Raw genomic sequence first — 27,408 nt, 5'->3', positions numbered from 1 at the left:
TGAAGTACTTGGGTTCATCTGTTGTGGTCATACAGTGTAGGAGGAAGGGTGGGTCTTTAAGAAGTGGTTAGTCAGATGGGAGAAAGAGAGAAACACGATAGGGGTAAACGAGAAGTCGTTCCCTGACACACTTGGACGGGTCCTTCAGCAGTGGGTTGCAAGGGCCCACTGCATCAGGGAAACTCCCACTCTCACTTTGCACCCAAGTAGTGTGGCAGCGTGTGCACTATGTGGCCTGAAAGCATGGCGGCATAGTCTCTTCAAACAGACAAATCCCAAGTCTCAACAGAGAATGGAGTGTTGCAAAAGTGCACAGGGTGAAGGCGACAGGTCACGGGGGCCACCCGTTACTCACACACTAATAATCTCCCATGACGCAGTGCCACATTGACACAACGCTGTGACCAGTAGAGGGTCAAAATGAACTTCTACAATTCATTAGCACCATATTGAGAGAGGTTTGGGAAGGAGAGTAAGGGAGGGAGGGAAGGAGAGTAAGGGAGGGAAGGAGAGGAGGAGGAGGATGAAGTTTCTTCCAGCTGTTTTTGTAATAGACGAAGAGTTGTAAGAGTTGTGGAGAGAGAGAGGAAAATAGTGAGCGAGCAAGAAGGGGTAGGCGAAACGAATCATCTTACACACGGAGTATTAAGGAAACCACGAGGAGAGTAAAGGAGGGATGGGGAGACTTGGATAGCAACAGCAGAAAGGAGCAAGAGAAATTTGACCAACGGTGGAATGAGCATTAGGATGGAACAGCCCTGCTGACAGAAGAGGAGAGAAAGGTAAGAACCTTCTTTTCCCCTTGCCCATCAATCGTTGTGTGATTTTCATGCAAATTCACTGTCTCTGTCTTACTTTCGTTGGCTCTGCCTTGGTGACTCAGTCTTTCAGATCACACTGGTGTGTGTAACTTTAAGTGCCAGGGAAAATTGGGTCAGTGAGTGAGGAGTGAGGAACATGTGTTGTGGGAGAGGCATTCGGAGAGAAAAGAGAGACGGAGAGAAAAGTCGGAACGGCCCTAGAACTAGCAAGTGGCCACTTGAGTAGTCACTGGTGATTCAGAGGGAGACATGTAAGTGATGGATTCTCCCCGGCATGGTTTTATTTTGTCACCTTTGAATGAGGACTTGATCCTTGTAATGATTGAATGCAACTTGAATGTATTTTGTATTTGAATTGTGTTGTGAAACTGAGCCAAGACAAACTAGCCAACTGATACTTAAACACTCCAGTCCCCTACCCACCTTACCTCGGCATGCTGAGGAAGAGATGGGGTAGAGACAGATATGTAATACAACAAAGTCGCTATAGTGGGACCATATTTAAAACCGAACAACAATCCTGTGACATTTATCGACAGTAGGCCTTCTGTACTGTTATATCACGGCATAGAAGACCAGCTGAGGGAGGGAGATGGTAGATAAGCACAGCAGCAAGGGGGAGAACGTTTCGGAGACAAAACCTTGGTTCTTCTCTTCCCTCTGCGTTAGTCTTGTGATGAGGTGCGGTTAGTCAGTTTCACACAGAGTAAATTATCACTCAGCCAACAAAGTGCCAATGTGTTAGGGAGATAAATAAGCCTGTAAGTGTCTGAGTGCTTGTGTGTTTGTGCATGAATCTGATTTTATCTTGTACTGTTCAAAGTACCTCCTATACTGACACAGCCTCATATCTTTTCCCTCAGTTGGGATATCACAAAGCTGTGTTCATTATTTCAGACAAAGCTTTGACTTTGAACTACAGTAGGCATATTATCTGATTTTCTGAACCCAAACTCTCTCCCCTCGCACTTTGTTGTCATGTTTTCCATGAGCGTGGAAGGGACGTGTGAGAGTAGAAGATGGCTCGGCTAATAGTGAGGGAGGCCGTTAGTCAGAGCCAGGGAAATAGGACCTTTCCCTCCCTGTTTATTTTGGGACAGCAGCAGGAAGAATGTCGGAGCGGGTGTTCTATTCCTGCTGTTAGATTCCAGTCTATAAATTCCAGTCTCGGAATGACACTCCCCTTACTCACGATGGGTTCAGAGCAGAGGAGGCTGACGTGAGGCACTAATAGAAGGATGGGCTCATTGTAAAGGCTGGAATGGAATTCATGGAACGGAGTCAAACATGTGTTTTCTACGCATTTGATGTGTTTGATACCATTCCATTTATGCCATCCCAGCCATTACAATGAGCCTGTCCTCCTATAGCTCCCCCCACCAGCCTCCTCTGGTTCAGCTAGTATATCATAGATGTAAGCAATGTAATGTATAAATAATGTTGCAGCTGGTTCCAGTTCCGAAGGCTCAGTGTAGGAGCTGTTTGTTGCATTATCGATTTCAATGAGATTCTGTATATTCCAAATCATATCGTATTTCATATTTAATGTGAGTAGATTCTGTACAAATCTGTACTAATTATGTCATCGAGCCATTAAGTTTGATCACTGGCATGTACATTTCAGATTCAAGAGCCAAATGCTTATATTTAAAAGATACATGTGTATCTGTTGATATTGTAGTGAATGGCGGGGCAGGGAAGCGAACACAGGTTGCTGGCGTAAAAGGTAAACACCCTACGCATCGAGCCAATAGGTACAACCCACTTGGTAAGAATTGTAATGTGGCTCATTTAGCTGCACTGCCCCTTCCGATCAGGGAGGCAAATCCCCGTGCTTCGACTGCTCAGCCCCCTCATGTCCCGGGCCGTGCCTCCCGATGGCCCCACGGCTAGTGGTGAAAAAGTACCCAAGTTGTCATACTTGAGTAAAAGTAAAGATAGTGTAAGGGTTTTCGTCCTCCTCTTCTGACGAAGAGGAATAGTATGAAGGATTGGAGGACCAAAACGCAGCGTGGTAAGTCTTCATGTTTTTGAATGAATAATGAACATTGAACAAAACAATAACTGTGAAGTATATCAAACCGAAACAGTCCCGTGTGTCACAGACACTAATACGGAAAAATAAACACCCACAACTCAAAAGTGAAACCAGGCTCCCCTAAGTATGATTCTTAATCAGGGACAACGATTGACAGCTGCCTCTGATTGAGAACCATACAAGGCCGAACACAGAAATCCCAAATTATAGAAAAACGAACATAGACAACCCACCCAACTCACGCCCTGACCATACTAAAATGAAGATATAATAACAGAACTAAGGTCAGAATGTGACAGATACCTTAATAGAAAATGTCTCAAGTGAATGTGAAAGTCACTCAGTAAAACAAAACTTGAGTAAAAGTCTAAAAGCATTTGGTTTTAAATATACTTAAGCATAAAAAGTAAATGGACTTGCTAAAATATGTTGAAGTATCAACGTAAAAGTATTAATCATTTCAAATTCCATATATTATGCAAACCAGACGGCACAATTTGTATATATATCTTTTTTATTTACAGATAGCCAGGGGCACACTCCAACACTCAGACATTAATTTACAAATGAAGTATTTATGTTTAGGTAGTCCGCCAGATCAGAGGCAGTAGGGATGACCAGGGGTGTTCTCTTAATAAGTGCGTGAATTTGACTGTTTTCCTGTCAAAATGTAACGAGTACTTTTGGGTGTCATGGAAAATGTATGGAGTAAAAAGTACATTATTTTTTTTAGGAATGTAGTGAAGTAAAAGTACAAATTATCCAAATATAAATAATAAGATAAAGTACAGACGCCGAAAAAATGACTTCAGTAGTACTTTAAAGTACCTTTACACCACTGCTCACGGCTGCCATCCCACTTCTGACAACAATGTATAGAACTATGGTGCAGGGATGCAAACCCAGGTTGCTGGTATGAAAGGCCAACACCCTACACATCGCGCCAATAGGATTAACCCACTTGGTTGGAATTGTAACACGGCACAGTACTTCACATAATGATGAAATCCCTGTGAACGTACTGAAGGTTGTTTATGATCTTTTCCTCTGCTCTTCAAAGACATACCCAAAAATGTCGACGCTCCCTAGAGAACCCCACGAGGACTCCAGGATGCAGAGCTTCTGGATGGTGAGGAGGAAGTTAGAGATATGAATATAAACATGAACCTTTTTACAACAGTTCATGGCTACCGTTAACTGATTTTCTATGTGTTCTTATAATAGGAGAGTTGATTCTATAGCAATACAGTTCCTCCTGATCCTGATCAACTCTTCTCTCCGCCATTCCCTCTCTCTCCCTCTTCCTCCCCAGCCAGGGAACTATGAGCGAACCGTCCGACGCACTGACCAGTCCTTCCATGCATGTAAAGATATCATGGCCTGTTTCAATGAGAGGGCCAACGTAGAGAAGCAGTACGCCCAGCAGCTCAGTGAGTGGGGCAGCAAGTGGAAGGCCATAGTAGACGCCCGTAAGTGAAGGAGAACCAAGGAGAACCTCAGGACTGGACTTCTATACTATAGCACTTATTATAAACTGTCAAAATGATGAACAAATACACTATGCCAAATCCTCCTACCTGGTCTTTGTATTATCAATCAGGCTGTTCTCATAGACTAGACGTAACATATTAAACGGAAATCCGGGACACTCAAGTTAGTATGATACAGTATGGTACGTTTGGTATGGATACATAAGACAGAAGTTTACAAAATAACACAAATGTCTAGCAACCCAAAGGATGCGTGTTCGAATTTCATCACAGACAACTTTTGCATTTTAGATAATTAGCAACTTTGCAACTACTTACTACTTTTTAGCTACTTTGCAACTGCTTAGCATGTTAGCTAACCCTTCCCCTAATGCTAATCTTAACCTACAGTAACTCCTAACGCAAACGTCTAGCAATCTAAAGGTTGTGTTCGAATCTTATCACGAACAACTTTTGCATTTTAGATAAATAGCAACTTTGCAACTCCTTATTACTTTTTAGCTACTTTGCATCTGCTTAGCATGCTAGCTAACCCTAACCCTAACCTTAACCCTTTAACCCTTTAACCTAACTCCTAAACCTAACATTAACCTTACCCCTAACCTAGCTAACATTACCGTTAGCGACCTAGCAACCAAGTTAATGTTAGTCACAACAAATTTGAATTCATAACATATCATACATATAGCAAATTACTGACATATTGTACAAATTGCAATTTGTAACACATTGTAATTGTAATGCGTAACATATCATAAGAAATGGTTGATGGACATCCACAAATGAATGCATGCCATACCAAACGTAACATATCACAGTAAATTGAGTGTCTCCTCATTTTCGTTTACTATGTTACGTTTAACCCTGAGTCCAGGTTGCATCAATCTAATTAGTCATCAATCCCTAATCAGTTAAAAGTCTTCTCTCTTTTATCTTTCCCTTTTTCTTCTCTATCACCCTAGGGCCGCTCTATGGCTCCCTCATGAGGGCGTGGCAGTGCTTCTTCTCCTCCGCTGAGCGTCTATCCATTCTCCATTCCTCTATCTCCCAGTCCCTCGTTACAGAGGAGGGGGACAGAGTAAAGAGCTGGCAGAAGGATACCTTCCCTAAGAAGATATTCTGTGGATTCCGTGAGACCCACGAAAACGAGACAGGGTTTGCACGCGCTCAGAAGCCCTGGGCCAAGAGGCTGGGAAAGGTTACAAAACCCATATGTTAGGTGTACATTACATCTTCATGAACTGACCAAATGGGCCCGCATTTGTGTGCGTTGGGGGGATTGTACTTCACATCCCTATTGCTTGATTAGAAGGAAGTCAACTTTATGCCTAACTGTTTCTCTACAGTAGTTTAGTTTTGCTGTAGTCTAAGTTTGGGCACCATTACATTTCCATTTCCAAGGCTAGTAGCATACAAGGCTTACCCGTTGCTGGTAAGATTAGAAGCTAGGTGATAAATTCCTGAACCCTCAAAATATATTTTATGTATCCTACTGTATGCGGCACACCCTATCATAGTGATTGAATTACTCCCAAGGGAGGTGTTATTTTAGCCTATGAGCAGTAGGACACGAGTAGTAGAACTGGGTTCAAATATATATATTTTTTAAATTAAATACTTTAGCTGTGCTTGATTGATAAGTCTTTGCATTGAAACCAATTAAAAAGTCCCAAATCTGCAAACCCCACCCAGTACTTGGCACTCCAAGGCAGTCTAAAGCAAACACTCAAAGTATTTGAAAGGATTAAAGTAGTATTTGAACCCGGATCTGATGAGTCGTGAGTGGCATGTTCATGGAAGCAGGGCATACAATGTTTTAACTTTGTTTTGCATCTTTTTTACCCGTATGTCGTAGCTGGAGAAAGCCCGTGGTGCATACCATAAGGCTTGCCATAAGGAACAGATAGCCATAGACAGAGAGACGCAGGCCAAGGAGAACACAGTGCTGAGTCCTGAGAAACTGAAAAAGATCCAAGACGCTCGAGAGAAGGCCAGTGAGGAGAAAGACAAAGTGAGAAAAAATGAAAGGCTACTAACTCACAACTGCTAAATTTATATTCATTCATCTGAGAGTGTGGGATGCTCAACGAGCCAGATATGGAAATGTTGCACTTCCCTAGCCCATGCCCCCATCTGGTAGACTGTTTTGCGGAATTTTTCCCACATACAGTTTCCTTTTATGGCAGGGGCAAAAATGTGTTATTGTAACCACCATAGTAACCACCTTCCATGTTATTGTTAGGCACCGTCTTTGTTTATCCAGTAGTAAATTATTTTAACTTACACTATATATACAAAAGTATGTGGACACCCCTTCAAGATTCGGCTATTTCAGACACACCCGTTACTGACAGGTGTATAAAATACAGCACACAGCCATGCAATCTCCATAGACAAACATTGGCAGTAGAATGGCTGGTACGGAAGAGCTCAGTGACTTTCAACATGGCACCGTCATAGAATGCCACCTTTCCAACAAGTCAGTTTGTCAAACTTCTGCCCTGCTAGAGCTGCCCTGGTTAACTGTAAGTGCTGTTATTGTGATGTGGAAACATCTAGGAGCAACAACGGCTCAGCTGCGAAGTGTTAGGCCACACAAGCTCACAGAACGGGACTGCTGAGAGCTGAAGCGATTAGCACGTAAAAATGTCCCGGTTGAAACACTCACTACCGAGTTCAAACTGCCTCTGGAAGCAACATAAGCACAATATCCGTTCTTCGGGAGCTTCATGAAATGGGTTTGCATGGCTGACCAGCCACACACAAGTATAAGATCACAATGCCAAGCGTCAACTGGATTGGTGTAAAGCTCGCCGCCATTGGACTCTGGAGCAGAGGAAACGCATTCTCTGGAGGGATGAATCACACTTCACCATCTATCATCCATCCACCAGCTACCTGCCCCAATGCATAGTGCCAACTGTAAAGTCTGATGGAGGAGGTATAATGGCCTGGGGCTGTTTTTCATAGTTCGGGCTCGGCCCCTTAGTTCCAGGGAAGATAAATCTTAACAGCACGGCGTACAATGGCATTCTAGACGATTCTGTGCTTCCAACTTTGTGGTAAGAGTTTGGGGAAGGCCCTTTCTTGTTTTCGGAATGACAATGCCCCAGTCCACAAAGCGATGTCCAGAAAGAAATTGTTTGTCGAGATCAGTGTGGTAGAACTTGACTTGCCTGCACAGAGCCCTGACCTCAACCTCATCAAACACCTTTGGGATGAATTGGGATGCTGACTGTGAGCCAGGCCTAATCGCCCAACATTTAGTTTAAAGCCTTCCCAGAAGAGTGGAGACTGTTATTGCAGCAAAGGGGGGACCAAGTCCATGTTAATGCCCATGATTTTGGAATGAGATATTCAAGAGCAGATTTTTAAAACTTTATTTCATGTAGTGTACAGTATATAGGGACACTGGCAAAACCAGAAAGGCCCATTCATATACATTCATATACAGTACCAGTCAAACGTTTGGACACACCTACTCATTCAAGAGTATTTCTTAATTTTTCTATTTTCTACATTGCAAGATAATAGTGAAGACATCAAAACTATGAAATAGCACATATGGAATCATATAATAACCAAAAAAGTGTTAAACAAATCTAACCCTTTATCTTTGTTGACAACTTTGCGCACTCTTGGCATTCTCTCAACCAGCTTCACCTGGAATGCTTTTCCAGCAGTCTTGAAGGAGTTCCCACATATGCTGAGCACTTGTTGGCTGCTTTTCCTTCGCTCTGCAGTCCAACTCATCCCAAACCATCTCAAATGGGTTGAGGTCGGATGATTGTGGAGGCCAGGTCATCTGATGCAGCACTCAATCACTCTCCTTCTTGGTCAAATAGCCTTTACACAGCTTGGAGGTGTGTCAGGTCATTGTCCTGTTGAAAAACAAACGATAGTCCCACTAAGCCCAAACCAGATGGGATGGCATATCGCTGCAGAATGCTGTGGTAGTCATGCTGGTTAAGTGTGCCTTGAATTCTAAATAAATCACTGACAGTGTCATCAGCAAAGCACCACCACACCTCCTCCATGCTTCACAGTAGGAACCACACATGCAGAGATAATCCATTCACCTACTCTGCATCTTACAAGACATGGTGGTTGGAACCAAAAATCTCAAATTTGGACACATCAGACCAAAGGACAGATTTCCACCGGTCTAATGTCCATTGCTCGTGTTTCTTGGCCCAAGCAAGTCTCTTCTTGGTGTTCTTTAGTGGTGGTTTCTTTGCAGCAATTTGAACATGAAAGCCTGATTCACGCAGTCTCCTCTGAACAGTTGATTTTGAGATGTGTCTGTTACTTGAACTCTGTGAAGCATATTTTGGGGGCTGCATTCTGAGGTGCAGTTAACTCTAATGAACTTATCGTCTGCACCAGAGGTAACTCTGGGTCTTCCTTTCCTGTGGCGGTCCTCATAAGAGTCAGTTTCATCATAGCGCTTGATGGTTTTTGCGACTGCACTCAAAAATTCTTGACATGTTCCGTATTGACTGACCTTCATGTCTTAAAGTAATAATGGACTGTTGTTTCTCTTTGCTTATTTGAGCTGTTCTTGCCATAATATGGCCTTGGTCTTTTACCAAATAGGGATATCTGAATACCACCCCTACCTTGTCACAACACAACTGAATTGCTCAAACGCATTAAAAAGGAAAGAAATTCCACAAATGAACTTTTTACAAGGCATACCTGTTCATTGAAATGCATTCCAGGTGACTACCTCATGAAGCTGGTTGAGAGAGTGCCAGATTGTACAAAGCTGTCATTCAGGCAAAGGGTGGCTACTTTGAAGAATCTCAAATATAAAATATATTTTGATTTGTTTAACACATTTTTAGTTACTACATGATTCCACATGTGTTATTTCATAGTTTTTATGTCTTCGCTATTGTTCTACAATGTAGAAAATAGTAACATTATAGAAAAACCCTGAGTATGTGTGTCCAAACTTTTGACTGGTACTGTGCATAAATTACACATCCAACTGGGCACACCACAACATTTCAACTTGGATAATTGGATAATATTGGGTTGAGACATAGATAATGAGATTACAACCTATATTACCTCACTTAAAAACACAGGCAAAAGTTTGATCAAAAGTGTGATCACTGCACTTTCAACCATTTAGAAGCACTGCAAAATTTCAGTTTATTTATACAGCTGTTAATGTGTTATCACTGTGCTTCATCTAATAGCGGAACTAAATGACCTGGACTGCAGTTGAGATTACAATAAAAGTACATAGTGCATGTGATCAACGCCATTCAAGATTCTGCGCAGATTGTCACAGCAATTGTGAAGATCTCCACAAACTTGCGATGACCTGTGCATGCTATCTTGAACATGCACGCTTTATATATGATTACATAAGAAGAAATGTATAGTTTCAGGAACCTCGAAATGTGGCCACGGATGTGTTACTCATTTTAAAGTTGAACGTTTACTGTATTACATAGTAATATTGAATTGTGCTTGGTTGACAATAGCAACATTTAAAGGAGATGTATCTACAGCCTGGATAGTTCCAACTGAGCCACTGGCTTAATCCCATTCTTTAACTTTTATTTTTGGTTGAGTTGGAGACGTGAATCCAACATATGATTTGTTATCTTGTCGACAAGTTAATAAGCTATTTATTGCATAATGAAAGTGATATTGAAGAGTGTTTGTTTTTCAACGCAACCAAATATCAGCATTTGAAGGAGATTGGATAGTTCCATCTATGCCACTGATTTAGTCTGGCTTTAATTCCAGTTTGTCTACAAATGAATAATTGATATGTTGGATTGATGTATCAATCTCAACCAAAAATCTAATTTAAAGAATAGGACTAAATCAAAAGAAACTTTAAATGCACTTTAAACTATTCTTTAACTTTAACTTTTGGTTGAGATGGAGACATGAAAACAACGTATTAATGATTTATTAAATGATGAATTTGTAGACAAACTGGAATTAAAGCTAGACTAAGTCATTGGCACAGATGTCACTGTACAAACAGAAGATTTACATCCTTCAAATACTGATATTTGGTTGTGTTGATATCCAAACACAATTCAACATCACAAAATATCATTCAATTTGAAATCAACCAGGGCTTGAAAACCTAGTCCTATTGTATTGTCTAATTTTACTTCAATTCTGGGGTGAATTGAAACAATAGCTTTTGATGACTTTGCAAATGCTATATAGGCCTGAATAGCTGCATGGATCATATATGAGTGACAAAGTATGGTCACATTTCAATTGCTCTGTTAAACCTACCCTTTGGAATGACTTCAATAGCAACAGTTGAGTATATTTAGTTTTTAAGTGGAGATCTCTCAACAATCTTTCTCATGATAGCACTTTGGAAATAGCCAGTGACAAATATCATAGCTAAGGAGGGCTGAGCTGGGCTTGGTTAATACCCTGGATGGGAGAGCAAAGGGTAGCTGTAGATAGATCAGTTATCTGCCCGGCCTGTTGTTCTTTTCTTCTGATAGTGGATATAACCTTGAAGATCTGTTTTAAATGTACAAATTCAACACATTTCATACAAGGTTTTTCTGTATTGTAATTTGATATCCATGATGAAATGTCACCCTCAAAAACAACAGTCGATTACTTTTTTCAAATCCAAATTTTCCACATAGATTACACGTCACAATACATTGACAAATTACGTTAAAACAATGGGACTGTGTGTGGCAAGCTTACAGTCTTTGTTGGCAAGCTTACAGTCTTTGTTGGCAAGCTTACAGTCTTTTTTGGCAAGCTTACAGTCTTTGTTGGCAAGCTTACAGTCTTTGTTGGCAAGCTTACAGTCTTTTTTGGCAAGCTTACAGTCTTTGTTGGCAAGCTTACAGTCTTTGTTGGCAAGCTTACAGTATTCGTTGGCAAGCTTACCACAGTCTTTGGTGGCAAGCTTACAGTCTTTGTTGGCAAGCTTAGAGTATTTGTTGCAAGCTTACACAGTCTTTGTTGGCAAGCTTACAGTATTCGTTGGCAAGCTTACACAGTCTTTGTTGGCAAGCTTATACAGTCTTTGTTGGCAAGCTTATACAGTCTTTGTTGGCAAGCTTATACAGTCTTTGTTGGCAAGCTTATACAGTCTTTGTTGGTAAGCTTATACAGTCTGTTGGCAAGCTTACACAGTCTTTGTTGGCAAGCTTACACAGTATTTGTTGGCAAGCTTATACAGTCTTTGTTGGCAAGCTTACAAATCAAATCAAATCACATTTTATTTGTCACATACACATGGTTAGCAGATGTTAATGCGAGTGTAGCAAAATGCTTGTGCTTTCTAGTTCCGACAATGCAGTAATAACCAACGAGTAATCTAACCTAACAATTCCACAACAGCTACCTTATACACACAAGTGTAAAGGGATGAAGAATATGTACATAAATGAATGATATATGAATGAGTGATGGTACAGAACGGCATAGGCAAGATGCAGTAGATGGTATCGAGTACAGTATATACATATGAGATGAGTAATGTAGGGTATGTAAACATTATATTAAGTGGCATTGTTTAAAGTGGCTTGTGATACATGTATTACACAAAGATGGCAATATGCAGGAGGTGGTATAGAGTACAGTATATACATATGAGATGAGTAATGTAGGGTATGTAAACATTATATTAAGTGGCATTGTTTAAAGTGGCTAGAGATAGAAGCTGTTTTTCAGTCTCTCAGTCCCTGCTTTGATGCACCTGTACTGACCTCGCCTTCTGGATGATAGCGGGGTGAACAGGCAGTGGCTCAAGTTGTTGTTGTCCTTGATAATCTTTATGGCCTTCCTGTGACATCGGGTGGTGTAGGTGTCCTGGAGGGCAGGTAGTTTGCCCCCTGGTGATGCGTTGTGCAGACCTCACTACTCTCTGGAGAGCCTTACGGTTGTGGGCGGAGCAGTTGCAGTACCAGGTGGTGATACAGCCCGACAGGATGCTCTCGTTTGTGCATCTGTAAAAGTTGTGAGTGCTTTTGGTGACAAGCCAAATTTCTTCAGCCTCCTGAGGTTGAAGAAGCGCTGCTGCGCCTTCTTCACCACACTGTCTGTGTGGGTGGACCAATTCAGTTTGTCCGTGATGTGTACGCCGAGGAACTTAAAACTTTCTACCCTCTCCACTACTGTCCCTTCGATGTGGATAGGGGGTGCTCCCTCTGCTGTTTCCTGAAGTCCACTATCATCTCCTTTGTTTTGTTGACGTTGAGTGTGAGGTTATTTTCGTGACACCACACTCCGAGGGCCCTCACCTCCTCCCTGTAGGCCATCTCGTCGTTGTTGGTAATCAAGCCTACTGTAGTGTCGTCTGCAAACTTGATGATTGAGTTGTAGGCGTGCATGGCCACGCAGTTGTGGGTGAACAGGGAGTACAGGAGAGGGCTCAAAACACACCATTGTGGGGCCCCAGTGTTGAGGATCAGCGGGGTGGAAATGTTGTTACCTACCCTCACCACCTGGGGGCGGCCTGTCAGGAAGTCCAGTACCCAGTTGCACAGGGCGGGGTCGAGACCCAGGGTCTCGAGCTTGATGACGGGTTTGGAGGGTACTATGGTGTTAAATGCTGAGCTGTAGTTGATGAATAGCATTCTCACATAGGTATTCCTCTTCTCCAGATGGGATAGGGCAGTGTGCAGTGTGGTTGCGATTGCATCATCTGTGGACCTATTGGGGCGGTAAGCAAATTGGAGTGGGTCTAGGGTGTCAGGTAGGGTGGAGGTGATATGGTCCTTGACTAGTCTCTCAAAGCACTTCATGATGACAGATGTGAGTGCTACCGGGCGGTAGTCGTTTAGCTCAGTTACCTTAGCTTTCTTGGGAACAGGGTCAATGGTGGCCCTCTTGAAGCATGTGGGAACAGCAGACTGGGACACAGTCTTACAGAGTCTTTATCGGCAAGATGTGTTTTGATGGTATGACATCCCTACTCTGATGTTGTGACAGGTCCGCGAGAAATATGAAAAGGTGTTGGAGGATGTAACGTCCTACGCGCCTCGCTACATGGAGGAGATGGAGGCCATTTTTGACCAATCGCAGGAGGAGGAGAGGAAGAGGATCAGCTTCCTCAAACAGGCTTTCCTGTCCATCCACAGACACCTGGACATCACCAACAATGAGAGGTAGAGGAGCCTCTTCCTTCTCTCTCTCCTCACTCATGTGGGTGTGTGTGTGTTTCAAGTTTTATTGTCACATGCAGTACAGTGAAATTATTTTCTTGCAAGCTCTTTCCCAGCAATGCAGTAATCAATATCAGTAGTACTATTAAAAAAGTATTAGTTTAAAAAAAACACAAGAAAGTAAGTAACCTATATACAGAGTCAGTTTCAGAGTCAGTACCAATACCATATTTACAATGTTCAGGGACACTGGAGTGGTAGGGGTAGATATGCATAGGGGTAAGGTGACTATAAATCAGGATATACAGTTGGGAGAAAAAGTATTTGATACACTGCCAATTTTGCAGGTTTTCCTACTTACAAAGCGTGTAGAGGTCTGTAATTTTTATCACAGGTACATTTCAACTGTGAGAGACGGAATCTAAAACAAAAATCCAGAAAATCATATTGTATAATTAATTTGCATTTTATTGCATGACATAAGTATTTGATAACCTACCAACCAGTAAGAATTCCGGCTCTTACAGACCTGTTAGTTTTTCTTTAAGAAGCCCTCCTGTTCTCCACTCATTCCCTGTATTAACTGCACCTGTTTGAACTCGTTACCTTTTAATTTTTTTTAATTTTAACTTTATTTTACTAGGCAAGTCAGTTAAGAACAAATTCTTATTTTCAATGACGGCCTAGGAACAGTGGGTTAACTGCCTGTTCAGTGGCAGAACGACAGATTATAATATATAATAGACACCTGTCCACACACTCAATCAAACAGACTCCAACCTCTCCACAATGGCCAAGACCAGAGAGCTGTGTAAGGACATCAGGGATAAAATTGTAGACCTGCACAAGGCTGGGATGGGCGACAGGACAATAGGCAAGCAGCTTGGTGAGAAGGCAACAACTGTTGGTACAATTATTAGAAAATGGAAGAAGTTCAAGATGATGGTCAATCACCCTCGGTCTGGGGTGCCATGCAAGATCTCACCTCGTGGGGCATCAATGATCAGAGCCCTTTCTATATATGGCTGGTGAGGGATCAGCCCAGAACTACACGGCAGGACCTGGTCAATGACCTGAAGAGAGCTGGGACCACAGTCTCAAAGAAAACCATTAGTAACACACTACGCTGTCATGGATTAATATCCTGCAGAGCACGCAAGGTCCCCCTGCTCAAGCCAGCGCATGTCCAGGCCCGTCTGAAGTTTGCCAATGACCATCTGGATGAGCCAGAGGAGGAATGGGAGAAGGTCATGTGGTCTGATGAGACAGAAATAGAGCTTTTTGGTCTAAACTCCACTCGCCGTGTTTGGAGGAAGAAGAAGGATGAGTACAACCCCAAGAACATAATCCCAACCGTGAAGCATGGAGGTGGAAACATCATTCTTTGGGGATGCTTTTCTGCAAAGGGGACAGGACGACTGCGCCGTATTGAGGGGAGGATGGATGGGGCCGTGTATCGCGAGATCTTGGCCAACAACCTCCTTCCCTCAGTAAGAGCATTGAAGATGGGTTGTGGCTGGGTCTTCCAGCATGACAATGACCCGAAACACACAGCCAGGGCAACTAAGGAGTGGCTCCATAACAAGCATCTCAAGGTCCTGGAGTGGCCTAGCCAGTCTCCAGACCTGAACCCAATAGAACATCTTTGGAGGGAGCTGAAAGTCCGTATTGCCCAGCGACAGCCCCGAAACCTGAAGGATCTGGAGAAGGTCTGTATGGAGGAGTGGGCCAAAATCCCTGCTGCAGTGTGTGCAAACCTGGTCAAGAACTACAGGAAACATATGATCTCTGTAATTGCAAACAAAGGTTTCTATACCAAATATTAAGTTCTGCTTTTCTGATGTATCAAATACTTATGTCATGCAATAAAATGCAAATTAATTACTTAAAAATCATACAATGTGATTTTCTGGATTTTTGTTTTAGATTCCGTCTCTCACAGTTGAAGTGTACCTATGATAAAAATTACAGACCTCTACATGCGTTGTAAGTAGGAAAACCTGCAAAATCGTCAGTGTATCAAATACTTGTTCTCCCCACTGTATATGATAAACAGAGTAGCAGCAGCGTATATAATGATTGTATGTGAGTGTGTGTGCTTGCGTGTGTACAGAGTCAGCATGAATGTGTGTGCGTGTTGTGTGCGTGTGTGAGCAAATGAAGTGTGTGAGTTTGTGGGTGTGTGTTGGAGTGTCAGTGTGAGTGTGCATAGAGTCGTGTGTGTGTGTGTGTGTTTGTGAAAGGTCTGTGATGATCTATGTGTACAGTTTATTAATATCCTCTCCCATTCTGTCTGTCTCTGTCTGTCAGTGTGAAGACCGTGTACAGTGAGCTCCACCACACTCTCACGTCCATCAGTGAGGCGGACGATCTAAGGTGGTGGAAGAACAACCACGGCCCAGGCATGCCCACTGACTGGCCAACGATTGAGGTATACAACTGTCACTCATTATATTGACCTTTGACCTTTGCTAGTGTTGATAGGCGTATTCCCACCAGCCATATATAGAGAGAGCTCTGATTACTGCCGTATGCAGACCATGTGTTGTGTGAAATCAAATGATACGGAGAGAGTTTAATGAGAAGGAAGAACTAACGCTTATCTGTATCATCAGGAATGGATCCCACCTGTAAAGAAGCCGAAAAATAAAAAGAGAGACAAGAAAGGGCAGAAGGATAAACCGTAAGCTGTGTGTGTGTGTATTTGTATCCAACATATTACCATGTCAACTCCAATTGATTACTGTAAAATGTCAATTAAATGTTGAGTCTCAAATACATTTCAACAAATAAACGCTGGGTCTCAATGAAGTGTTTACAAAGTTACCGTGAATTACTACGAATTGCTTACAAGGTTTAATGTTTGATTTATTACATAAAATAATTCAGTAATGACTAGAAAAAATCATGGCAAGCATCCCTTTTCATCCCCAGTAAGAAACTGCTAGCCATTGGCTGCTAACAGAACTTCTAGCGAGTGGTGTAAAGTACTTAAGTAAAAATACTTTAAAGTACTAATTAAGTCGTTTTTGGGGGGTATCTGTACTTTACCTTACTATTTATTTTTTGACAACTTTTACTTTTACTTCACTACATTCCTAAAGAAAATAATGTACTCTTTAATCCATACATTTTCCCTGACACCCAAAAGTACTTGTGTTACATTTTGATTGCTTAGCAGGACAAGTAATTGTCCAATTCACTCACTTATCCAGAGAACATCCCTGGTCATCCCTACTGCCCCTGATCTGGCGGATTCACTAAACACAAATGCATAATTTGTAAATGATAATTTGTAAGTGTGCCCCTGGCTATCCGTAAATAAATAAAAAACAAGAATAGTGCCATCTGGTTTTCTTGATATAAGGAATTTGAAATGATTAATATTTTTACTTTTAATACTTAAAAGTATGTTTTAATAATTACATTTACTTTTGATACTTAAGTATAATTAAAACCAAATACTTTTAGACTTTACTCAAGTAGTATTTTACTGGGTGACTTTCACTTTTACTTGAGTAATCTTCTATTAAGGTATCTTTACTTTTACTCAAGTATGATAATTGGGTATTTTTTTCCATAGAAGTCTACAAACATTTGGTTATAAAAATATTTAAGTATATTTTAGCAATTACATATACTTTTGATACTTAAGTATAAAAAATAAAAGCTAAAGAGTAAATCATTTCAAATTCCATTATTAAACCCAGATGGCACAATCTTCGTTTAATTATATTTACGGATAGCCATTGGCACACGACAACACTCAGACATAATTTACAAATGAAGTATTTGTGTTTAGTAAGTCTGCCAGATGAGAGGCAGTAGGGATGACCAAGGATGTTCTCTTCATAAGCGCCTGAATTAGACCATTTTCCTGTCCTGCTAAGTATTCAGGGAAAATGTATGGAGTAAAAAGTACATGATTTTCTTCAAGAATGTAGTGAAGGTAAAGTAAAAATATATATATATATGAATAGTAAAGTACAGATACCCCCCCAAAAAAACTTAAGTAGTACTTTAAGGTATTTTTACTTGCTTACTCTACACCACTGCAAAATAGACGCCTAGCTCAAACAGACGCCTTGGTTCTAATATTGAGCCTATTGTGTTTATTGATTTAAGGAAATAAATGCCTGGGCAATTAATTGAAGTTTTATGGTAATACATTTCCAGATAAACTCCCTTATTCATTCTATCATTCCTCCATCCTCTAGTGTGATGATTGGAGGAGTGAAGGTGCGAGCTCTGTATAATTATGTGGGAGAGGAAAGTGACGAGCTGTCCTTTAAAGCAGGTGACATGGCCGTTTAAAACACAGTTCAATTCAGCATTTTGTCGAAAACATTGGAAAGACTACACTTCCTTTTGCCAGTCCAATGTCTCAAGTGTGTCATCCAGAATCATGTCTGTTTCCATACCTGTATTATTCCAGGTGAGGTGTTCCTGAAGGTCGAGGAGGAAGACGACCAGGGTTGGTGCAAGGGGATGCTGGACGGAGGGAAGGACGGCTTCTACCCTGCCAATTATGTGGAAGTTGTTGTGCAGTGATGTCATGCTACCACTCTCAAAAAAAGCATTTATGTCAGCAACTTTTTTTTTTAATGAAATGTGCATGTCTTCATGGAAAAATCCACTTTGGTGCAAAATTAATTTGAATTTTGATTTGACTCTGAAATTAGAAGGGGGGGAAAGTAATTAACATAAAAGGTTGACGCTCACAATGTTATAATCATCAAGCTGAAATGTGTAATGTTACCAATACCTTATTAAAGAGAGACATACAATTCCCTTAATTATTTTACAATCTAACCTAAATGGTTTTAGCTCAATATAAATTAACTTATTTCATACGCTATTTCTACTTTTGCAGGTGGTTGTGGGTAGGGACACATTTGGCTGCCTCTGTCATTACTTTAAAATGATTTAATTAGCAGTATTAGTATTTACCGTCTACCAGGAAAGACCACAGGTTTACAGTGATTTGTGTATGCAGATATTAAAATCTGAAATCTGTATAATAATGCATATTATAGATGATTGAAGGACATACATCATTCTGCGTAAATTAAGGTCTACAACTGGCATTGGGTTGTATTAGAAAAATAAAAGTCCTCATTCTTTACTAAGCTCAACGTTTGTGTCTTTTTTATACTGACACCAAAGTGTTGCCATACAGTGCATTCGGAATGTATTCAGACCCCTTGACTTTTTCTACATTTTGTTACGATACAGCCTTATTCTAAAATTGATCAAACAGATTGTTTTTCCTCATCAAACTACACACAATACCCCATAATGACAAAGCAAAAAAAAGTTTTTTTTTTTTAGCAACACCAAAAAAAATGAAATATGACATTTCCATAAGTATTCAGAGCTTTTACTCAGTACTTTGTTGAAGAACCTTTGGCAGTGATTACAGCCTCGAGTCTTCTTGGGTATGACACAACAAGCTGTATTTGGGGAGTTTCTCCCATTCTTCTCTGCAGATCCTCTCAAGCTCTGTCAGGTTGGATGGGGCTATGTTGCTGCATAGCTATTTTCAGGTCTCTCCAGAGATGTTCAATCAGGTTCAAGTCCAGGCTCTGGCTGTGCCACTCAAGGACATTCAGAGACCACCGAAGCCACTCCTGCGTTGTCTTGGCTGTGTGCTAGGGTCGTTGTCCTGTTGGAAGGTGAACCTTCGCCTAAGACTGAGGACCTGAGCACTCTGGAGCAGGTTTTCATCAACAATCTCTCTGTACTTCGCACCGTTCATCTTTCCTTCGATCCTGACTAGTCTCCCTGTCCCTGCTGCTGAAAAACATCCCCACATCATGATGTTGCCACCACCATGCTTCACCGTAGGGATGGTGCCAGGTTTCCTCCAGACATAATGCTTGGCATTCAGGCCAAAGAGTTCAATCTTGGTTTCATCAGAACAGTTAATCTTGTTTCTCATGAGAGTCTTTAGGTGCCTTTTGACAAACTCCAAGCGGCCTGTCATGTTCATTTCACTGAGGAGTGGCTTCCGTCTGGCCATTCTACCATAACGGCCTGATTGGTGGAGTTCTGCAGAGATGGCTGTCCTTCTGGAAGGTTCTCCCATCGCCACAGACGAACTCTGGAGCTATGTCAGAGTGACCATCAGGTTCTTAGTCACCTCCCTGACCAAGGCCCTTCTCCCCGATTGCTCAGTTTGGCTGGGCGACCAGCTTTAGGAAGAGTCTTGGGGGTTCCAAACTTCTTCCATTTAAGAATGATGGAGGCCACTGTGTTCTTGGGAACCTTCAATGCTGCAGAAATGTTTTGGTACCCTTCCCCAGATCTGTGCCTCAACACAATCCTGTCTCGGAGCTCTACGACAATTCCCTTGCCTCATGGCTTGGTTTTTGCTCTAACATGCACTGTAAACTGTCGGATCTTCTATAGACAGGTGTGTGCCTTTCCAAATCATGTCCAATCAATTGAATTTACCACAGGTGAACTCCAATCAAATTGTAGAAACATCTCAAGGATGATCAATGGAAACAGGATGCACCTGAGCTCAATTTCGAGTCTCATAGCAAAGGGTCTGAATACTTCTGGAAATAAGGTATTGTGTGTAGATATTTTTATTTATTCAATATTGGAATAAGACTGTAACGTAACATGTGGAAAAAGTCAAGGGGTCTGAATACTTTCCGAATGCACTGTATAGCAACACAGATCAAGCCATCTTCTATGCACACATTTAGTTCAAATCAAATCAAATTGTATTAGTCACATGCGCCGAATACAACAGGTATAGACCTTACAGTGAAATGCTTACTTACGAGCCCCTAAGAGGACTGGCCACCTCTCAGAGCCTTGTTCCGCTCTAGGTTTCTTCCTAAGTTCTTGCCTTTTTAGGGAGTTTTTCCAAGTCACTGTGCTTCTACATCTGCATTGCTTGTTGATTGGGGTTTTAGGCTGAATTTCTGTATAGCGCTTTGTGACATCTGCTGATGTAAAAAGGGATTTATAAATACATTTGATTGATTGATGTCGGGCGATTAAGCCTGGCTCGCAATTCGGCGTTCCAATTCATCCCAAAGGTGTTTGATGGGGTTGAGGTCAGGGCTCTGTGCAGACCAGTCAAGTTATTCCACACCGATCTCGACAAACCATTCCTCTATGGACCTCACTTTCTGCAAAGGGGCATTGTCATGCCACAAAAGTGGAAGCACACCCCAAAGTGTTGCCACAAAGTTGGAAGCACAGAATGATCTAGAATGTCATTGTAGCATTAAGATTTCCCTTCACTGGAACTAAGGGGCCTAGCCTGAACCATGAAAAACAGCCCCAGACCATTATTCCTCCTCCACCAAACGTTACAGTTGGCGCTATGCATTGGGGCAGGTATTTATTCATTTATTTTTTATGTAACCTTTATTTAACTAGACAAGTCAGTTAAGAACAAATTCTCATTTACAATGACTGCTTACTAAAAGGCAAAAGGCCTCCAGCGGGGACAGGGCCTAGGATAATAAAAAAAAAAAAAAATACAATATAAATATAGGACAAAACACACATCACCACAAGAGAGACAACACAACACTGCGTAAAGACAGACCTAAGACATCAACGTAGCAAGGCAGCAACACATAACAACACAACATGGTAGCAACACAAAATGGTAGCCGCACAAAACATGGTATAAACATTATTGGGCACAGACAACAGCACAATGGGCAAGAAGGTAGAGACAACAATACAACACACAAGCAGCCACAACTGTCAATAAGAGTGTCCATGATTGAGTCTTTGAATGAAGAGTTTGAGATACAAACTGTCCCGTTTTGAGTGTTTGTTGCAGCTCGTTCCAGCCGCTAGCTGCAGTGAACTGAAAAGAGGAGCGACCCAGGGATGTTTGTGCTTTGGGGACCTTTAACAGAATGTGACTGGCAGAACAGGTGTTGTATGTTGAGGATGAGAACTGCAGTAGATATCTCAGATAGGGGGGAGTGAGGCCTAAGAGGGTTTTATAAATAAGCATCAACCAGTGGGTTTTGCGACGGGTATACAGATATGACCAGTTTACAGAGGAGTATGGAGTACAGTGATGTGTCCTATAAGGAGCATTGGTGGCAAATCTGATGGCCGAATGGTAAAGAACTTCTAGCCGCTCGAGAGCACCCTTACCTGCGAATCTATAAATCATTCTGTAATCTAGCCTGGGTAGGATAGTCATCTGAATCAGGGTTATTTTGGCAGTTGGGGTGAAAGAGGAACGATTACGATAGAGGAGTTTAGATTTAACTTTAGCCTACAGCTTTGATATGTGCTGAGAGAATGACAGTACACCGTCTAGCCATATTCCCAAGTACTTGTATGAGTGACTAACTCTAGCTCTAAATCCTCAGAGATAGTAATAACACCTGTGGGAGGTGGGGCATTCTTCTTACCAAACCACATTACATGGTTAAGGGTAGAGAAAGCTTATTGGACACCAAGAAATCTTTGTTGTAGAGCATATAACACAAAATCCAGGGAGGGGCCAGCTGAGTATAAGACTGTATCATCAGCATATGAATGGATGAAAGAGCTTCCTACTGCCTGAACTATGATGTTCATGTAAATTGAGAAGAGCGTGGGATCTAGGATCGAGCCTTGGGGTACTCCCTTGGTGACAGGCAGTTGCTGAGACAGCAGATTTTCTGACTTTATACACTGGACTCTTTGAGAGAGGTAGTTAGCAAACCAGCCCAAAGACCCCTCAGAGACACCAATACTCCTTAGCCGGCCCACAAGAATGGAATGGTCTACCGTATCAAAGCTTTGGCCAAGTCAACAAAAATAGCAGCACAATATTGATTAGAATCACGGGCAATGGTGACATCATTGAGGACCTTTAAGGTTGCAGTGACACATCCATAACCTGAGCGAAAACCAGATTGCATACCCGAGAGAATACTATACACATCAAGAAAGCCAGTCAGTTGATAATTGACAAGTCTTTCCAACACCTTTGATAAAAGGGGCCAAATAGAAATAGGCCTAAAACAGTTAGTATCAGCTTGATCTCCCCCTTTAAATAAAGGATGAACCGTCGCTGCCTTCCAAGCAATGGGAACCTACTCAGAAAGGAGAGACAGGTTTAAAAGGTTGGAGATTAGCTTGGTTATGATGGAAGCAACCTTAAAGAAGAAAGGGTCTAAACGGTCTGGCCCAGATGGTTTTAGGGGGTCTAGTTTAACTTCTTGAAACTCCCCATCCCGGATCCGGGATCGTGACTAAAGCCTCAGGCTCATTAGCATAACGCAACGTTAACGATTTCTGAAAATCGCAAATAAAATGAAAATAATGCGTCTGCTTTCAAGCTTAGCCTTTTCTTAACAACACTGTAATCTCAGATTTTCAAAATATGCTTTTGAACCATAGAAATTGACTAATTTGTGTAAGAGTATGCAAAGCTAGCATAGCATTTTGAGTAGCATTTAGCACGCAACATTTTCACAAAAACCAGATAACCAAATAAATAAAATCATTTACCTTTGAAGAGCTTCTGATGTTTTCAATGAGGAGACTCTCAGTTACATACCAAATGTGCAGTTTTTCCTGAAAGCGTCTGTGTGTAGGAGAAATCGTTCCGTTTTCTACATTGCGTCTGGCTACTGAAACGAACCGAAAATTCAGTCACCTACAACGTAAAACTTTTTCCGAATTAACTACATAATATCGACCGAAACATGGCAAACGTTGTTTGGAATTAATCCTCAAGGTGTTTTTTCACATATCTCTTCATTGATATGCAGTTCGTGGAAGCATGCTTTCCTCTCTGTATCCCATGGAAAAATACTGGCAGCTGGCTTTTGCGCACCAATTTCGGCGCAGGACACCGGGCGGACACCTGGTAAATGTGGTCTCTTATGGTCAATCTGCCTACAAATACGTCACAATGCTGCAGACACCTTGGGGAAACGACAGAAAGGGCAGGCTCATTCCTCTCGCATTCACAGCCATATAAGGAGACAATGGAAAACAGAGCCTCAAAAATCCTGCTCATTTCCTGGATGCCGTCTCATCTTGGTTTTCCCTGAAGCTCACGTTCTAGGGCACGCACAGAAAATATCTTGGTAGTTCTGGACACGTCAGAGTGTTTTCTTTCGAAAGCTATCAATTATATGCATAGTCGAGCATCTTTTTGTGACAAAATATCTTGTTTAAAATGGGAACGTTCTTCATCCAAAAATGAAATAGAGCATCAACAGGTTAAGGAGCTCCTTTAGCACATTGGACTCAGTGACTGCCTGCAGGGACAAACTTTGTAGCGGGCAGGGGGAAAAGAGGGAGAAGCATCGGGGATAGTCGCATTAGAAGGGGTGGGAGATGAGGAAATGTTGGGCGGACAAGGAGGCATGGCTGAGTCAAATAGGAATTCTGACTTAATGAAGTTGTGATTAAAGAGCTCAGCCATGTGCTTCTTGTCAGTAACAACCACATCATCAACATTAAGGGACATGGGCAGCTGTGAGGAGGAGGGTTTATTCTCCAGGTCTTTTACTGTTTTCCAGTACTTCTTGGGGTTAGACCCACAGAGCGAGAACTGCTCCTTAAAGTAACTAACTTTGGCCTTCCGGATAGCCAGTCAGCCATAGTATGCGTGTGCCGAGCCTTTCGCCAAATGCAATTCTTGAGGTGGAGTAACTCTGCAAGATCACGGTCTAACCAGGGGCTGAACCTGTTTTTCATTTTCATTTTCTTTATGGGGGCGTTTTTGTTAACAATACCACTGAAAATATCAAAAAAGAAGGTCCAAGCGTCTTCGACAGAGGGGATCAAGCTGATTCTATGCCATTTTATAGAGGCCAGTTCATGAAGGAAGGCTTGCTCATTAAAGTTTTTAGCAAGAGTCCATGACAAATCAGGACAGGTCGTTTCACTGAGCAGCCATTACAACACAGGCTGTAAAACAGTGATCACTATGGTCATTACAGAAAACACCAGACTGAATCCTATCATATCCTATGATAGTACCCAGCAACTATCAACAAAGAGCTATTTGAAAGTTTAATGCTTAAAACCAGCAAATCAAATTGTTTGGGGACAGACTTGATGGAGACAACCATGCACTGAAGGTGATCCTTGGTAAAGGTTGCCACTCCCCCACCTTTGGAAGATCTGTCTTGCCAAAAAAAGTTATAACCAGAAAGGTTAACATGAGTATTCAAAACACTCTTCCTTAATCGCGTCTCAGTAATGACCAACACATCTGGATTGGAGTTGTGAACCCAGACTTTCAAATGATCCATTTTAGGTAATAAGCTTCTAGTCATAACGTGCAGAAAACCCAGGCTTTTACGAGAGCAGATATCAGTGAAGCAGATATCAGAGTACAAGTCAGAATTGGGGCTAGCACAGTAGATGGGCCAGGGTGTACATGCACATTTCCAGATATCATCAACAGTAATACAATAAAGGCACGTCATAGGACAGGGAGAGCTCTGCAGTGCTGATTTATGACATCTGAATGTGCATCAGATGGCAACAAGATCATATTGTACAGCAATTTCATCAGGTAACATGAAATTTTAAAAAGTCTGTGTAAACCAATAAAGAGTCAGAGTCCCGAGTGTGGGAACAAACATAGTCTGTCCCACGGTTTGGTAAAGAAAGTTTGTAGTCAACAAAGTATGCAGGAGTCATGAGGCAAATAACAACATAGCAAAATGCACAAGAAAAAAAGAAGTGTTCTTCTGTCATCCGCCAAACTCAGATTTGTCTGTCGGACTGCCAGATGGTGAAGCGTGATTCATCATTCTAGAGAACGAGCTTCCTCTGCTCCAGAGTCCAATGGAGGCGAGCATTACACCACTCCAGCCAACACTTGGCATTGCACATGGTGAACTTAGGCTTGTGTGCAGCTGCTCGGCCATGGAAACCCATTTCATGAAGCTCCCGACGAACAGTTATTGTACTGACGTTGCTTCCAGAGGTAGTTTGGAACTTGGTTGTGAGCAGTGCTTAATTTGAGCCGAATCCTACCGGAACAGGATCCGGCATCTATCCGTTTTGGACTGTTTTGTTCCGGAACCTATGTGGCCAGATTCGGTACTTCTCGTTGCATGCAAAATAATTGTCACTTTTTGCTATGTAAAAATTCTAACAAAAGCGATCAAAGTTAATTCGAGTTGCCTTTTCGTTAATTATCCTGCCCCCACAAAAAAGCGTAATGTGAAAAACTTGATGGGGCGGCAGGGTAGCCTAGTGGTTAGAGCGTTGGACTAGTAACCGAAGTTCAAATCCCCGAGCTGACAAGGTACAAATCTGTTGTTCTGCCCCTGAACAGGCAGTTAACCCACTGTTCCAAGGCCGTCATTGAAAATAAGAATTTGTTCTTAACTGACTTAACCTGTTGATGCTCTGGGGGCGCTATTTCATTTTTGGATGAAAAACGTTCCCGTTTTAAACAAGATATTTTGTCACAAAAAGATGCTCGACTATGCATATAATTGATAGCTTTCGAAAGAAAACACTCTGACGTGTCCAGAACTACCAAGATATTTTCTGTGCGTGCCCTAGAACGTGAGCTTCAGGCAAAACCAAGATGAGATGGCATCCAGGAAATGAGCAGGATTTTTGAGGCTCTGTTTTCCATTGTCTCCTTATATGGCTGTGAATGCGAGAGGAATGAGCCTGCCCTTTCTGTCGTTTCCCCAAGGTGTCTGCAGCATTGTGACGTATTTGTAGGCAGATCATTGGAAGATTGACCATAAGAGACCACATTTACCAGGTGTCCGCCCGGTGTCCTGCGCCAAAATTGGTGCGCAAAAGCCAGCTGCCAGTATTTTTCCATGGGATTCAGAGAGGAAAGCAAGCTTCCACGAACTGCATATCAATGAAGAGATATGTGAAAAAACACCTTGAGGATTGATTCCAAACAACGTTTGCCATGTTTCGGTCGATATTATGTAGTTAATTCGGAAAAAGTTTTACGTTGTAGGTGACTGAATTTTCGGTTCGTTTCGGTAGCCAGACGCAATGTAGAAAACGGAACGATTTCTCCTACACACAGACGCTTTCAGGAAAAACTGCGCATTTGGTATGTAACTGAGTCTCCTCATTGAAAACATCAGAAGCTCTTCAAAGGTAAATGATTTTATTTATTTGGTTATCTGGTTTTTGTGAAAATGTTGCGTGCTAAATGCTACTCAAAATGCTATGCTAGCTTTGCATACTCTTACACAAATTAGTCAATTTCTATGGTTCAAAAGCATATTTTGAAAATCTGAGATGACAGTGTTGTTAAGAAAAGGCTAAGCTTGAGAGCAGACGCATTATTTTCATTTTATTTGCGATTTCCAGAAATCGTTAACGTTGCGTTATGCTAATGAGCCTGAGGCTTTAGTCACGATCCCGGATCCGGGATGGGGAGTTCCAAGAGGTTTTAACTGTTCTTACCTTAACTTGCCTAGTTAAATAAAGGGGGAAAAAATGTTATTGGTGTCATTTAGTAGTGGTTTCTTTGCAGCAATTTGACCACGAAGGCCGGATTGACACAGGCTCCTCTGAACAATCGATGTTGAGATGTATCAGTTTCTTGAACTCTGTGAAGCGTTTATTTGGGCTGCAATTTCCAAGGCTGGTAACTCTAATGAACTTATCTTCTGCAGCCGAGGTAACTCTGGGTCTTCCTTTCCTGTGGTGGTCCTCATGAGAGCCAGTTTCATCATAGCACTTGATGATTTTTGCGACTGCACTTGGAGAAACTTTCAAAAATTCCTGACATATTCCGTATTGACTGACCTTCATGTCTTAAAGTAATGATGGACTGTTGTTTCTCTTTGCTTATTTGAGCTGTTCTTGTCATAATATGGACTGGTATTTTACCAAATAGGGCTATCTTCTGTATACCACCCCTACCTTGTCACAACACAACTGATTGGCTCAAACACATTAAGAAGGAAATTCCACAAATGAACTTTTAACAAGGCACA

The 27,408-nt window shown here is 41.8% G+C and overlaps 1 protein-coding gene across 4 annotated transcripts; it reads left to right on the top strand.

Moving 5' to 3' along the window:
* The first annotated feature begins 493 nt into the window (after positions 1–493).
* On the top strand, positions 494–18,600 carry LOC135504941 (protein kinase C and casein kinase substrate in neurons protein 2-like). Of its 4 annotated transcripts, none has more exons than XM_064923887.1 (10): positions 498–789; positions 3,919–3,988; positions 4,172–4,328; positions 5,312–5,547; positions 6,205–6,360; positions 13,299–13,474; positions 15,782–15,902; positions 16,087–16,154; positions 17,689–17,768; positions 17,907–18,600. In XM_064923887.1, the coding sequence occupies exons 2-10, from the start codon at positions 3,932–3,934 to the stop codon at positions 18,020–18,022; spliced, it is 1,167 nt and encodes a 388-aa protein (XP_064779959.1). In that variant the 5' UTR covers positions 498–789; positions 3,919–3,931; the 3' UTR covers positions 18,023–18,600. The 4 variants fall into 4 exon arrangements, with proteins under 4 accessions (XP_064779962.1, XP_064779959.1, XP_064779958.1 ...); XM_064923886.1 differs by having other exon boundaries at positions 499–782; positions 3,920–3,988; XM_064923888.1 differs by lacking the exon at positions 498–789 and adding an exon at positions 928–1,072 and having other exon boundaries at positions 3,920–3,988.
* The last annotated feature ends 8,808 nt before the right edge of the window (positions 18,601–27,408 follow it).

This window comes from Oncorhynchus masou, chromosome 18 (genome assembly GCF_036934945.1).
Source record: "Oncorhynchus masou masou isolate Uvic2021 chromosome 18, UVic_Omas_1.1, whole genome shotgun sequence".
NCBI classification, from domain to species: domain Eukaryota; kingdom Metazoa; phylum Chordata; class Actinopteri; order Salmoniformes; family Salmonidae; genus Oncorhynchus; species Oncorhynchus masou.
The sequence above is the reverse complement of the archived record's forward strand: the minus strand, read 5'-3'. Positions and strand labels throughout refer to the sequence as shown.